At 24.0% G+C, this 14,402-nt stretch overlaps 1 protein-coding gene and 2 long non-coding RNA genes across 4 annotated transcripts; all 3 read right to left on the bottom strand.

Moving 5' to 3' along the window:
- Positions 1–621: 621 nt before the first annotated feature.
- On the bottom strand, positions 622–4,163 carry LOC113559895. Of its 2 annotated transcripts, XR_003406067.1 has the most exons (5): positions 3,965–4,163; positions 3,748–3,904; positions 2,905–3,061; positions 1,337–1,493; positions 622–656 (listed from the first exon to the last, which is right to left on the bottom strand). It is a non-coding gene; the product is annotated as an uncharacterized LOC113559895 (long non-coding RNA). The 2 variants fall into 2 exon arrangements; XR_003406065.1 differs by having other exon boundaries at positions 3,748–4,163.
- A 4,190-nt stretch (positions 4,164–8,353) lies between these two features.
- Positions 8,354–9,965, bottom strand: LOC113560151 (F-box only protein 6-like). The gene is made up of 5 exons (XM_026965913.1): positions 9,916–9,965; positions 9,196–9,503; positions 8,823–9,096; positions 8,634–8,763; positions 8,354–8,561 (listed from the first exon to the last, which is right to left on the bottom strand). Exons 1-5 carry the CDS (start codon positions 9,963–9,965, stop codon positions 8,391–8,393), a joined length of 933 nt encoding a protein of 310 aa, XP_026821714.1. The 3' UTR covers positions 8,354–8,390.
- A 2,566-nt stretch (positions 9,966–12,531) lies between these two features.
- Positions 12,532–14,190, bottom strand: LOC113559896. Its single transcript, XR_003406068.1, has 3 exons — positions 14,061–14,190; positions 13,325–13,481; positions 12,532–12,638 (listed from the first exon to the last, which is right to left on the bottom strand). It is a non-coding gene; the product is annotated as an uncharacterized LOC113559896 (long non-coding RNA).
- Between the last annotated feature and the right edge of the window lie 212 nt (positions 14,191–14,402).

Below are 14,402 nucleotides of genomic sequence, written 5' to 3'. Positions count from 1 at the left end.
CCATAACACTTGTATAAAACTACAAACTGTTATTAAATAAAAACTGATAAAAAATGATAAGATAAATTAACTTTGATATGACATGGAGTAATGTACATGTAAAACTGTATGGTTCGCCTTATGTTAAATATTAAAGATGGAATTCAAATAAATAAATTTTAAATCACTGTTAACCAGTGTAATATGATATTTTGATTAATATACAAAACTCTGATTCCTTTACAACAATAAAATGTCTAAAGCATGCTTAATACATTAAATAGTTTTTATACTTTTTACATTTAACGTTCCAAAAAAAACATAAATGTAAATCCTACCATAGAACAATTTATCAATACATGAAGAAACACAGAAAATCAATAATTGAATAAATAGTAACATTAAAAGATTTAAGTAGCTTATATAATTGTTAATAAGAAACGTTACATGACAATGTTGTTTTATATAGAGATTTGTTTAGATTTGTAAAATTTAATTTGTAATGACAAAATGACTTACAATCAATAATCTTTACAATAAAAATTGCAATAAATCATTGATGTTTATGTAATTGTTATCGTTCATCTTCAACGTAGATAGAATATTAGTATTTTCACTGGTATTAACAAATGCAAGATCCATTCTCAGCTTACATTGACAATCCGCGGTACTGGTATCTAGAAGAAATTGTCAATTAATTGAGTATAAAGAATGGAAGTTTAAATGTCACTATTAAATACCTTATGAAAAATATATACAAATCTATAACCTAGAACAAATCGTGATAATTCAGAGTTGGAAATATTAAAACTAAATATATTCTTTGAGCCAAAATATTCAAGAAAATATTCAATTGAAACCCATAACACTTGTATAAAACTACAAACTGTTATGAAATATAAACTGATAAAAATGATAAGATAAATTTAATTTTGATATGACATGGAGTAATGTACATGTAAAACTGTATGGTTCGCCTTATGTTAAATATTAAAGATGGAATTCATAAGTAAATAAATTTTAAATCACTGTTAACCAATGTAATATGATATTTGATTAATTATACAAAACGCTGATTCCATTACAACAATAAATGTCTTAAGCATGCTTAATACATTAAATAGTTTTATATTTTTTACATTTAACGTTCCAAAAAAACATAAATGTAAATCCTACCATTAGAACAATTTATCAATACATGAAGAAGCACATAAAATCACTGATTGAATAAATAGTAACATTAAAAGATTTAAGTAGCTTATATTATTGTTATGAAGAAACGTTACATGACAATGGTGTTTTATACATATTTGTTTAGATTTGTAAAATTTAATTTGTAATGACAAATGAAACTTACAATCAATAATCTTTACAAAAGAAATTGCAATAAATCATTGATGTTTATGTAATTGTTATCGTTCATCTTCAATGTAGATAGAATATTAATAGTTTCACAGGTATTACAAATGCAAGATCCATGCCCAGCTTACATTGACAATCCGCGGTACTGGTATCTAGAAAGAAATTGTCAATTAATTGAGTATAAAGGATGGAAGTTTAAATGTCACTATTAAATACCTTATGAAAAATATATACAATCTATACCTAGAACAAATCGTTATGAAATATAAACTGATAAAAAATGATAAGATAAATGTAACTTTGATATGACATGGAGTAATGTACAGGTAAAACTGTATGGTTCGCCTTATGTTAAATATTAAAGATGGAATTCATAAGTAAATAAATTTTAAATCACTGTTAACCAGTGTAATATGATATTTTGATTAATTATACAAAACCTGATTCCATTACAACAATAAAATGTCTAAAGCATGCTTAATACATTAAATAGTTTTTATACTTTTTACATTTAACGTTCCAAAAAAACTTAAATGTAAATCCTACCATTAGAACAATTTATCAATACATGAAGAAGCACAGAAAATCACTATTTGAATAAATAGTAACATAAAACATTTAAGTGGCTTATATAATTGTTAGGAAGAAACGTTATATGACAATGGTGTTTTATACATATTTGTTTAGATTTGTAAAATTTAATTTGTAATGACAAAATGAACTTACAATCAATATCTTTACAAAAGAAATTGCAATAAATCATTGATGTTTATGTAATTGTTATCGTTCATCTTCATGTAGATAGAATATTAGTAGTTTCACAGGTATTACAAATGCAAGATCCATGCCCAGCTTACATTGACAATCCGCGGTACTGTATCTAGAAGAAATTGTAAATTAATTGAGTATAAAGGATGGAAGTTTAAATGTCACTATTAAATACCTATGAAAAATATATACAAATCTATAACCTAGAACAAATCGTAATAATTCAGAGTTGGAAATATTAAAACTAAAATATATTCTTTGAGCCAAAAGATTCAAGAAAATATTCAATTGAAACCCATAACACTTGTATAAAACTACAACTGTTATGAAATATAAACTGATAAAGAATGATAAGATAAATGTAACTTTGATATGACATGGAGTAATTGTACAGGTAAAACTGTATGGTTCGCCTTATGTTAAATATTAAAGATGGAATTCATAAGTAAATAAATTTTAAATCACTGTTAACCAGTGTAATATGATATTTTGATTAATTATACAAAACGCTGATTCCATTACAACATAAAATGTCTAAAGCATGCTTAATACATTAAATAGTTTTTATACTTTTTACATTTAACGTTCCAAAAAAACATAAATGTAAATCCTGCCATTAGAACAATTTATCAATACATGAAGAAGCACAAAAAATCACTAATTGAATAAATAGTAACATTAAAACATTTAAGTAGCTTATATAATTGTTAAGAAGAAACGTTACATGACAATGGTGTTTAATACATATTTGTTTAGATTTGTAAAATTTAATTTGTAATGACAAAATGAACTTACAATCAATAATCTGTACAAAAGAAATTGCAATAAATCATTGATGTTTATGTAATTGTTATCGTTCATCTTCAACGTAGATAGAATATTAGTAGTTTCACAGGTATTACAAATGCAAGATCCATGCCCAGCTTACATTGACAATCCGCGGTACTGGTATCTAGAAAGAAATTGTAAATTAATTGAGTATAAAGGATGGAAGTTTAAATGTCACTATTAAATACCTTATGAAAAATATATACAAATCTATAACCTAGAACAAATCGTAATAATTCAGAGTTGGAAATATTAAAACTAAAATATATTCTTTGAGCCAAAAGATTCAAGAAAATATTCAATTGAAACCCATAACACTTGTATAAAACTACAAACTGTTTATGAAATATAAACTGATAAAGAATGATAAGATAAATGTAACTTTGATATGACATGGAGTAATGTACAGGTAAAACTGTATGGTTCGCCTTATGTTAAATATTAAAGATGGAATTCATAAGTAAATAAATTTTAAATCACTGTTAACCAGTGTAATATGATATTTTGATTAATTATACAAAACGCTGATTCCATTACAACAATAAAATGTCTAAAGCATGCTTAATACATTAAATAGTTTTTATACTTTTTACATTTAACGTTCCAAAAAAACATAAATGTAAATCCTGCCATTAGAACAATTTATCAATACATGAAGAAACACAGAAAATCACTAATTGAATAAATAGTAACATTAAAAGATTTAAGTAGCTTATATAATTGTTAAGAAGAAATGTTACATGAAAATGGTGTTTTATAGAGATTTGTTTAGATTTGTAAAATTTAATTTGTAATGACAAATGAACTTACAATCAATAATCTTTACAATAGAAATTGCAATAAATCATTGATGTTTATGTAATTGTTATCGTTCATCTTCAACGTAGATAGAATATTAGTAGTTTCACTGGTATTACAAATGCAAGATCCATTCTCAGCTTACATTGACAATCCGCGGTATTGGTATCTAGAAAGAAATTGTCAATTTATTGAGTATAAAGGATGGAAGTTTAAATGTAAATCCTACCATTTATATTTTATTGGTTGGTTAAATGTAAAAAGTATAAAAACTACTTAATGTAATAAGCATGCTTTAGACGTTTTATTATTTTAATGGAATCAGAGTTTTGTATATTTAATCAAAATATCATATAACACTGGCTAACAGTGATTTAAAATTAATTTACTTATGAATTCCATCCTTAGTATTTAACGTAAGGCAAACCATCCAGTTATAGCTGTACATTACTATAAGTCATATCAAAATTACATTTATCTTATCATTTTTTATCAGTTTATATTTCATGACTGTTTGTAGTTTTATACAAGTGTTATGAGTTTCAATTGAATATTTTCTTAAATCTTTTGGTTCAAAGAATATAATTTGGTTTTATTTTTTCCAACTCTGAATTATTAGCTTTTGTTCTAGGTAATAGATTTGTATATATTTTTATGTATTAAATTTGTATATAAAATCGTCATAGATGATTTAAAACGGTTTTCGATGTAAACAAATTTTGAATTAATGTAAGCATTAAGTCAGTATTTTGTATTTAGTTGTTGCACAGTAACGTCAAAGTCGATAGTGTGACCGTTAGTCGACGGTGAATAAATGTCGTCGGGAGACGCGCCTCATTCACATTCGACTCTCCATTTATTCTTTACACTAATTTTTGCATTGTTACTATTATTTTAAGATACTGTGGTATAACGTATTATTAATAATATAAATACGTTTATTTATTTAACAGCAATTTTGGCAGATTGGGCTAAAAAATGTAAAATACTTTTATATGTATTTGGAATAAATACTTGAATACTTACGAAAAATGGTATTCCGGATACTTTTAAAATGTCTTTAGTTTTACGTAATTTTTTAAAAATGTATAGATGCCATGGGTAAATTTTAAATTGTAGCCAACGTTACAAAATATTATGCATTATATTTGTATATCCTAGTATTATAAAGAATAATTAGTCCAATGGCCATAGTCACCGTATTTCGTTCTACTAAAAAAAAAGAAAAGAAAGAAAAATTGTATCATAATAATCTACAATTATATTGAGCGGCTTCGACACATAATACTAAAGCAATGAAACCGGTAATAAGTATAGACACGTAAATGCCATTTAGATAACATGGAATATTTGGTCGTAGCAACTGTCTGGGAAAATGTAAAGCATTTCGCTAGCTGACAATTTCAGTTTTTGTTATTAGTTGTGGTTTATTTTATGTATCAATTGGTCCATGGTTAAAATACATTTACGGTTATTTAGTGTAACCTATGAGAAATGCTTTAAGTGTATAATAAACTCAAATAAAATGTCTGCAATATCATATAAACAAACTCCTTCTATGATATTAGAAGATGCATGATATTAACTGAATGGTTGATCGTTGCATGGAAATTACACTGTGTTTCATACACAAACCTCTTTTGGCACTTTGAAATTATTTCTTTAAAGTTGTTATTTTGGAAGATTATAGTTTAAAAATGTTTGTTACATGAAAATTGAAGGGTCGTATAAACGATGAAAAATGTTTTCTGTGACTTTCAGCTTATCATTTTTATAATAGTTATATTATTAAATAGAAGTTTTAATAATGGATTATCTTATGATAGTTATAAAATTTCGTGCGAAAAAATTTGTCTGTTCTCAATTTAGAATCAGTTTCAAGTAAAGATATTCTATTTTGTAAATATTTTCCTTTTTCGATACATGTAGTGTATCCAAAAGAAACATTTTAGCTTTGAACATTGAACAAAAACAATTTTGCAGGAACATCACAAGCAATACTTTATATCTTTACATTTATTAATATTAACCATCTTTTAATATTTTTAAAATATCAAAAATAAATGGATTGCAAAATTTTTCAATTGATTGGGGCTTTTGGTTACCACGAAAAATACCAATAAGATAAACATTAGTATGCAATTCCTTTAAAATTAAAATAGAAATTGTAATTGGCCATGTCTGACTTTTAAAACTTTACTAAAGATAAGTTAGTTATTAATCCCTTTTTTAAATTTATTATCAGATATACTTATATTATTATTATTATACTTCTAAAACTGGTATTAACATATTTTCAAAGCCTAAGTAGATGTGAGTACCATTGGATCTATTACAAATTAAATGAGTTTTAGGTGCTCTCATTAGTGTATGTACCTTTTATCCCTCCAACCTCATTATAATAAAAAAGGCATTGCAGCTATTATGAGAAATTTTATACTTTATAATACAATAAAGTCATATTAGCATCTTCAATACTAGAACTTTAAGTCACATATAATGTTTGAATAATAGATAAATCTTTACTGAAATTGATACAATTGTCAATCAGTATTTGTAATGTATTATCATGAACATTAATTAATGGATCAGTAATAGTGCCTATATTGCCTATATTAACTGGTTTTTTTTTATTTACCTACTATAGATGTTTTTGGGTCTGATATTTTTGTTCTACTAGCTGGATATTGTATTTATTATTTTTATTCTTAAAAATTCTTTTAAAGTTAAAGTTAAATTGATATTGATGCTAGATTTTTCTTTTTTAAATTATTTGTAGTCTAAACAAAATGGAAATGTAAAAAAATAATTAATAGTACTATTATACTAAAAATAATAGAAAATCAACTCAATTTTTCAAATGGAATATATTAGTGTTATTCTTATACAATTGCCAAAATATAACAGAAAAAAAAACAGTTTTAAATTTTACTTTTATTTAAAAAAAAAATTTAGTAATTTAATAGTTTTAAATAAGGTTAGGTTAGGTTAGATATAGACTAGATACATACCCTGGACTAATATTTATAGGACTGGACACGAGATGAATGATAATAGTTAATAGTTGAATAAATTTTACGTAGACGGCACTAGTATCGATAAAAGGAAAATATCCCCTGCACACCGCCAGTTGAATAACATTTCTTAACTATACTGTAACTATTTTTTTCAGTGTATTAGTGGCACAATACACAATGCTTTAGGGTATGTATAAATAATAATAAGTATAACCAACGTCCAATGTGGAGCTTTTACTCAGGAAAATACTAAAAAATGTCCCTTCTTTAGTTAAGTTAGGTTAGTTATATTTATATTTATGTGTATTCACTATTATAATTATTACAATATAATATGAATATATTAATTTGTAATGATTATGTAAGTATATGGTGTATCTATGAATTAAGTAATTAGATATTTCATGCTCAAATTAATATAAATTGTTACAATATTTTAATAAATAATAAAATAATACACAAAAACTCTTTATGATATTATAAATTATAATATAGGTACGAATTCATACATAATGATATACTTTATAAGCATAATATATTTTATTATTATTATATTATTGTGTAAATACTACTGCAACTCAAGCTATCTATAATCTACGACGAAAGGTACTTGCAGTATACTAAATAAATTATTTTTCAGTAGGTATATTCATTTAATGTTACATTTTGATTTGTCTAAAGGTACAATTTACATTTAAAATAAAATATATTTTATTCAATGAATAGAAAATAAAAACAAAATATTAATTATAAATATTGAGTAAAATATTGGTTTTAAACGTTAAGTAAATATTACTGTAATATATTCATTTAATGTTACATTTTAAAATGCATTTTATGTAACATATCCGTTGAAAATAAAATATATTTTCTTTAATCAATAAAAAATAAGTATAAAATATTATTTTATTATGTTTATTTAATGTTAAATTTTAAGGTTTATTCAATTTTTAATTGTCTTCAAAATATTTTAAATGCAATTCATATTTAATATTTATGTAATCTTTATGATTAACTAATGCTGTGTGGGAAGTATAAACAATATATTATTAATTTGAATACAATACCGTTTCGTAATATTTATTTTTTTACATAACCTACTATACATACATTGCACGTTCAAACATTATAATGTGATATTGGTGCAAAACATAAATCACATATTCTTTAAATATACATATATATCGTATAGATTATGATTTGAGTCTAATGGACTTAATCTACATGTACATAAAATAGGTTTGTTTAATTATTTTTGTACTATCAATAGGTATTAGGTAATAGGTAATATGTATGAATTGGACATATTTTGGCTAACAATTTTATGTTATTATATCATATTAAATTATATATAAATACATACATATTATATATATAATAAAGTATACCTTCCTATCAATATTAATATTATAAGATAAATTTATAACAACAGAAGTCAATGATTTTACTAATTAATTTGGATAAATATAAAGTATTATGTAAAAATAAATATATAATATACAATAAGTAACAATTATTTAAAATAATATATATATATACAATGTAATGTATGATATGTTTAAAACTAATAATAAATCAACAATACTTTAGTTCTAGGAATTTTTTAAGTAACTTAAAATGTAAAACATTAGAATATATTTAGATATACATGTAAGAATTAACATTTTTATATTTTATTGGTAGCGGAATTTTAACTACAGAGCACGACATTTTAAAATTGGTCATCGAACATGAAAACCTTGAGTCCATTATGGAATGGTGTAGAATTAAGGAAGTTTCATCTCCTTGAATTTCAAACGAATTTGAAACCTAAAAAATAATATTTAATGATAGTTTTATTAGAGTCTTTTAAGATATTAGTTTAGGTGATATTATACAAACTTTATTCCATCCAAATTCCCTTTGTAGACCAGTATCGACATTATCACATAGACCTATGATTTCATTTGTTCTACTGTGAACAGTTGCGCGTAACGTATAACTGATATGTTGACTATTATCTCTATAATACCTGCAAAACATAAATTTTATGTGATATAAAGAAAATATTTTAAATGTGAGTATCAGTACCATGCACTAAATGAAATTTTAGGTCGAAGAGTTTTCATCACGATTTCATTTAAACCATAATCTTTAAATATAATTTGTTGATCTATTGTCCGTAAATACTGAAAATCAATAACAAAACAACTTGTATATCCATCAAAATCTGGATCGGATAAAACATAACGATTATCCTGTGGTATTTGTTGAATACACGACATGTCAACAAAGTTAAACATATCAAAATCACCAGGCATAGACCATAACGTATTAGTAATATTTCCCCAATGGTTTAATCCGCCTATATTTGATAAAATAATCATCATGAGATTGTATAAACTATTATAAATTCTTATAAGAAACAGGTATAAACCTGGTATACAATTTATTTACTACTTACCCTGCCCACAGTGGTTTTTCACCAAATTTCTGTTGAATGGATCATATTTGATTATCACATAAAAAACGTACCACGGTAAATCCAGTTTTCTAATGTCATTTGAATTGATTTGTGAGAAACTGTAGTACCCTCGGCCATCATTCATAAACTCGTTTTCTCGAGCAGCTTTTTCTTGAAATGCATATTCATCTATTAGTTCTTTCCATCGTTTACACACAAGTCTGCAATCGAAAAGCGTGTCTGCGTCTATAAAGGTAAATGTGTTTACAATTACTTCATTCGGCAATAAATCAAAAAGTTGGTGATGATTTTTTAACGCTTCCATTATAAAAAATTGAATAATAAATAATATTTTTATAATGTAAACGATACTGATATAAAAATAATTTGAATTTATTCCAACGAAACGAGTACACAAAACATGAGGTATTAAATAAAAAATTATTAAACACTCAAGCCTGCAGACTGCAATACTATTGAGAACTTATCACGATTCAATAAACACCTAGTCACGCTATAACTGTATGATACTACCCTGAAGCCCGAAAGCGATAAGCAGGGTTTTGTCTCACCCTGTCTTGGAAGAAATGGTAAAATGCATGGATTATTTCATGGGGGATATTATAGTATCATCCAGAGGTTCTATAATAGATAGCAACGAGTGTTGATGCAATTTTTAAACACAAATAATAATTGTACTCACTATTTTATCGTTTTTACTTTAATTCTATACTTGATAAAGACTCGTCAATTTCAGCGTTCCAAGTCATTAGAATTTGAGTACACAATTATTTTTACTTCACGACCAATCTTTTTTTTATTTCGATAAAAATGTTATTGGAGTAATTTTATCCTATTTATTCGTTAGTTTTTAATTTATTGATTTTATTAAAAGCTTCCTCCGAGTTTTTGAATTTTCTACTGTTTGCAAAAAGTTATTATATTGAAAGTTTACAAGCTTAGTACTTAAAAAACAACATTTATACTGTAATAAAACATATTTACGTACATGATATAATTATATAATATTGTGTTGTACTTAACTATTCGTCTATACAGAGCCGGAAGGGTAGGGCTAAGCGGCCTATAGCCCAGGATCCCCGAAAAAATATTATCTTTGGGCTGCAGCTTTTCTACAATTATATTATTCGATCGAAAAATGTTTTATGGTAATATAATGACCAGGTAATGGTTAATATTTTCTAAATCAGTTTAAATAGTTATTTGTTTTCCATTTGAATTATTTCTTTTTGATAGTAAATTAAATTCTTCATTTTCGAAATCAAGTTTTCATGGTGGGAAATATGCTGAAGAATTGGTATCTAGTCATGAAAGCAGTATAGAACATACAAATGCAGTAAATTCGCAATTAATTTGTCTGAACGATAGTTTTGAAAATCATGTGAAAATTAAACTATTTACTTAGTTGTTAATTTTATCATTAATAGTATTAAAAATTTAATTTTAGTGTGTTTATTTTATTTAACGTTAAAATAAATGTAAAATGTTTTTAAATGTCCTAGTTGCTGTGTGTCTAATGACAGCAATGATTACATTTGAATATTTTAAAATTGTACGTTTTGATCAATACTTTTCATTTTGTATATACTATGAAATGTTAATACATATTCAATGCATAAAACAATTTTTTCATCCTTATTTATTTAAATTGTACAGGCTGAGCCCAATAATACAATAAGATACTTTATAAAAAGTTTGATTATTAAACAATGTATAATAATAAATTTGAGAAAAATTAAACGATTAATTGTGTTCTATAATATACAAATATACAAGAATTTATAATATTAATCCCAAACAAATTTATTAAATTTGAATGTAATTAGTATAGTACTTTGCACTCTATTGAGGAATATTAAAGGATACAAGAGGGTAAAAAGAATATTTTGGAACTTTTAAGTAAATTAGATATAGGAAAACCAATAAATAGAAAATTAGAATCAAAAATATTCTAATTTTAAACAGTGACATATCTCATACAAATGTATTCAGTTTTAAACATAATAAATAAATTATGTAAATAAAATGTTGTAATAAAATTTCTTTAAATAAAACTAACTACAGCTATTGATCATAACATTTCATGTTTATATTATTCAGATTATAGTATTGATAATAATACAATTATTAATAACACAAAATTAATTCTGCAGAATGTAAATTTACTATTTGTTAGACAAAAAGAACTAAAATAAAAACTAAATGCAACTTTTAATGTTTTTTATTTATAAAAACTGTGATTTCTTGTTGTCCAGTTTTAACGATGTAACTGTGTAACAACATAGTCTTTAGTATATTATTTTAAATATCAAAATAATAAAATATAAGCATATTTATATTAAGCATACCATAGTTTTTTAAAAGTATTAAAAAACAAAGTTTATAATGTATTTTTTTATATATACATATTGTGATTTTATTTCTAATAGGATAGAGCGTGAATCAACAAGTGTCTTATAATTACCAGATTTAACTAGTAATTCTAAAATTAATAACGCGTTAAGAAAACAAAAAAAAAATTTTAAGATAATAAAGCATAAATACATATAAATAAATTTTGATGGTAGGTATATTCATTTAGTGTTACATTTTGATTTGTCTAAAGGTACAATTTACATTTAAAATAAAATATATTTTATTCAATGAATAGAAAATAAAAACAAAATATTAATTATAAATATTGAGTAAAATATTGGTTTTAAACGTTAAGTAAATATTACTGTAATATATTCATTTAATGTTACATTTTAAAATGCATTTTATGTAACATATCCGTTGAAAATAAAATATATTTTCTTTAATGAATAAAAAATAAGTATAAAATATTATTTTATTATGTTTATTTAATGTTACATTTTAAGGTTTATTCAATTTTTAATTGTCTTCAAAATATTTTAAATGCAATTCATATTTAATATTTATGTAATCTTTATGATTAACTAATGCTGTGTGGGAAGTATAAACAATATATTATTAATTTGAATACAATACCGTTTCGTAATATTTATTTTTTTACATAACCTACTATACATACATTGCACGTTCAAACATTATAATATGATATTGGTGCAAAACATAAATCACATATTCTTTAAATATATATATATATTGTATAGATTCTGATTTGAGTCTAATGGATTTAATCTACATGTACATAAAATAGGTTTGTTTAATTATTTTTGTACTATCAATAGGTATTAGGTAATAGGTAATATGTATGAATTGGACATATTTTGGCTAACAATTTTATGTTATTATATCATATTAAATTATATATAAATACATACATATTATATATATAATAAAGTATACCTTCCTATCAATATTAATATTATAAGATAACTAATCAAGAATTAGTTTCACTGATATTACAAATGCAAGATCCATTCCCAGCTTACATTGACAATCCGCGGTACTGGTATCTAGAAAAAAATTGTCAATCAATTGAGTATAACTGATGGAAGTTTAAATGTCACTAATAAATACCATATGAAAAATATATACAAATCTATTACCTAGAACAAATCCTAATAATTCAGAGTTGGAAACATTAAAACGAAATTATATTCTTTGAACCAATAGATTTAAGAAAATATTCAATTGAAACCCATAACACTTGTATAAAACTACAAACTGTTATTAAATATAAACTGATAAAAAATGATAAGATAAATGTAACTTTGATATGACATGGAGTAATGTACAGGTAAAACTGTATGGTTCGCCTTATGTTAAATATTTAAGATGGAATTCAAAAGTAATTAAATTTTAAATTACTGTTAACCAGTGTAATATAATATTTTGATTAAATATACAAAACTCTGATTCCTTTACAATAATAAAATGTCTAAAGCATGCTTAATACATTAAATAGTTTTTATACTTTTTACATTTAACGTTCCAAAAAAACATAAATGTAAATCCTACCAAAAGTACAATTTATCAATACATGAAGAAGCACATAAAATCACTGATTGAATAAATAGTAACATTAAAAGATTTAAGTAGCTTATATTATTGTTATGAAGAAACGTTACATGACAATGGTGTTTTATACATATTTGTTTAGATTTGTAAAATTTAATTTGTAATGACAAAATGAACTTACAATCAATAATCTTTACAAAAGAAATTGCAATAAATCATTGATGTTTATGTAATTGTTATCGTTCATCTTCAATGTAGATAGAATATTAATATTTTCACAGGTATTACAAATGCAAGATCCATGCCCAGCTTACATTGACAATCCGCGGTACTGGTATCTAGAAAGAAATTGTCAATTAATTGAGTATAAAGGATGGAAGTTTAAATGTCACTATTAAATACCTTATGAAAAATATATACAAATCTATAACCTAGAACAAAATCGTTATGAAATATAAACTGATAAAAAATGATAAGATAAATGTAACTTTGATATGACATGGAGTAATGTACAGGTAAAACTGTATGGTTCGCCTTATGTTAAATATTAAAGATGGAATTCATAAGTAAATAAATTTTAAATTACTGTTAACCAGTGTAATATGATATTTTGATTAAATATACAAAACTCTGATTCCTTTACAATAATAAAATGTCTAAAGCATGCTTAATACATTAAATAGTTTTTATACTTTTTATATTTAACGTTCCAAAAAAACATAAATGTAAATCTTATCAGTAGAACAATTTATCAATACATGAAGAAACACAGAAAATCACTAATTGAATAAATAGTAACATTAAAAGATTTAAGTAGCTTATATAATTGTTAAGAAGAAATGTTACATGAAAATGGTGTTTTATAGAGATTTGTTTAGATTTGTAAAATTTAATTTGTAATGACAAAATGAACTTACAATCAATAATCTTTACAATAGAAATTGCAATAAATCATTGATGTTTATGTAATTGTTATCGTTCATCTTCAACGTAGATAGAATATTAGTAGTTTCACTGGTATTACAAATGCAAGATCCATTCTCAGCTTACTTTGACAATCCGCGGTATTGGTATCTAGAAAGAAATTGTCAATTTATTGAGTATAAAGGATGGAAGTTTAAATGTAAATCCTACCATTTATATTTTATTGGTTGGTTAAATGTAAAAAGTATAAAAACTACTTAATGTAATAAGCATGCTTTAGACGTTTTATTATTTTAATGGAATCAGAGTTTTGTATATTTAATCAAAATATCATA

The sequence above is a fragment of the Rhopalosiphum maidis genome, chromosome 3 (assembly GCF_003676215.2).
Source record: "Rhopalosiphum maidis isolate BTI-1 chromosome 3, ASM367621v3, whole genome shotgun sequence".
NCBI classification, from domain to species: domain Eukaryota; kingdom Metazoa; phylum Arthropoda; class Insecta; order Hemiptera; family Aphididae; genus Rhopalosiphum; species Rhopalosiphum maidis.
Note: the sequence above shows the minus strand (reverse complement) of the source record. Positions and strands in the feature narration are given on the sequence as shown.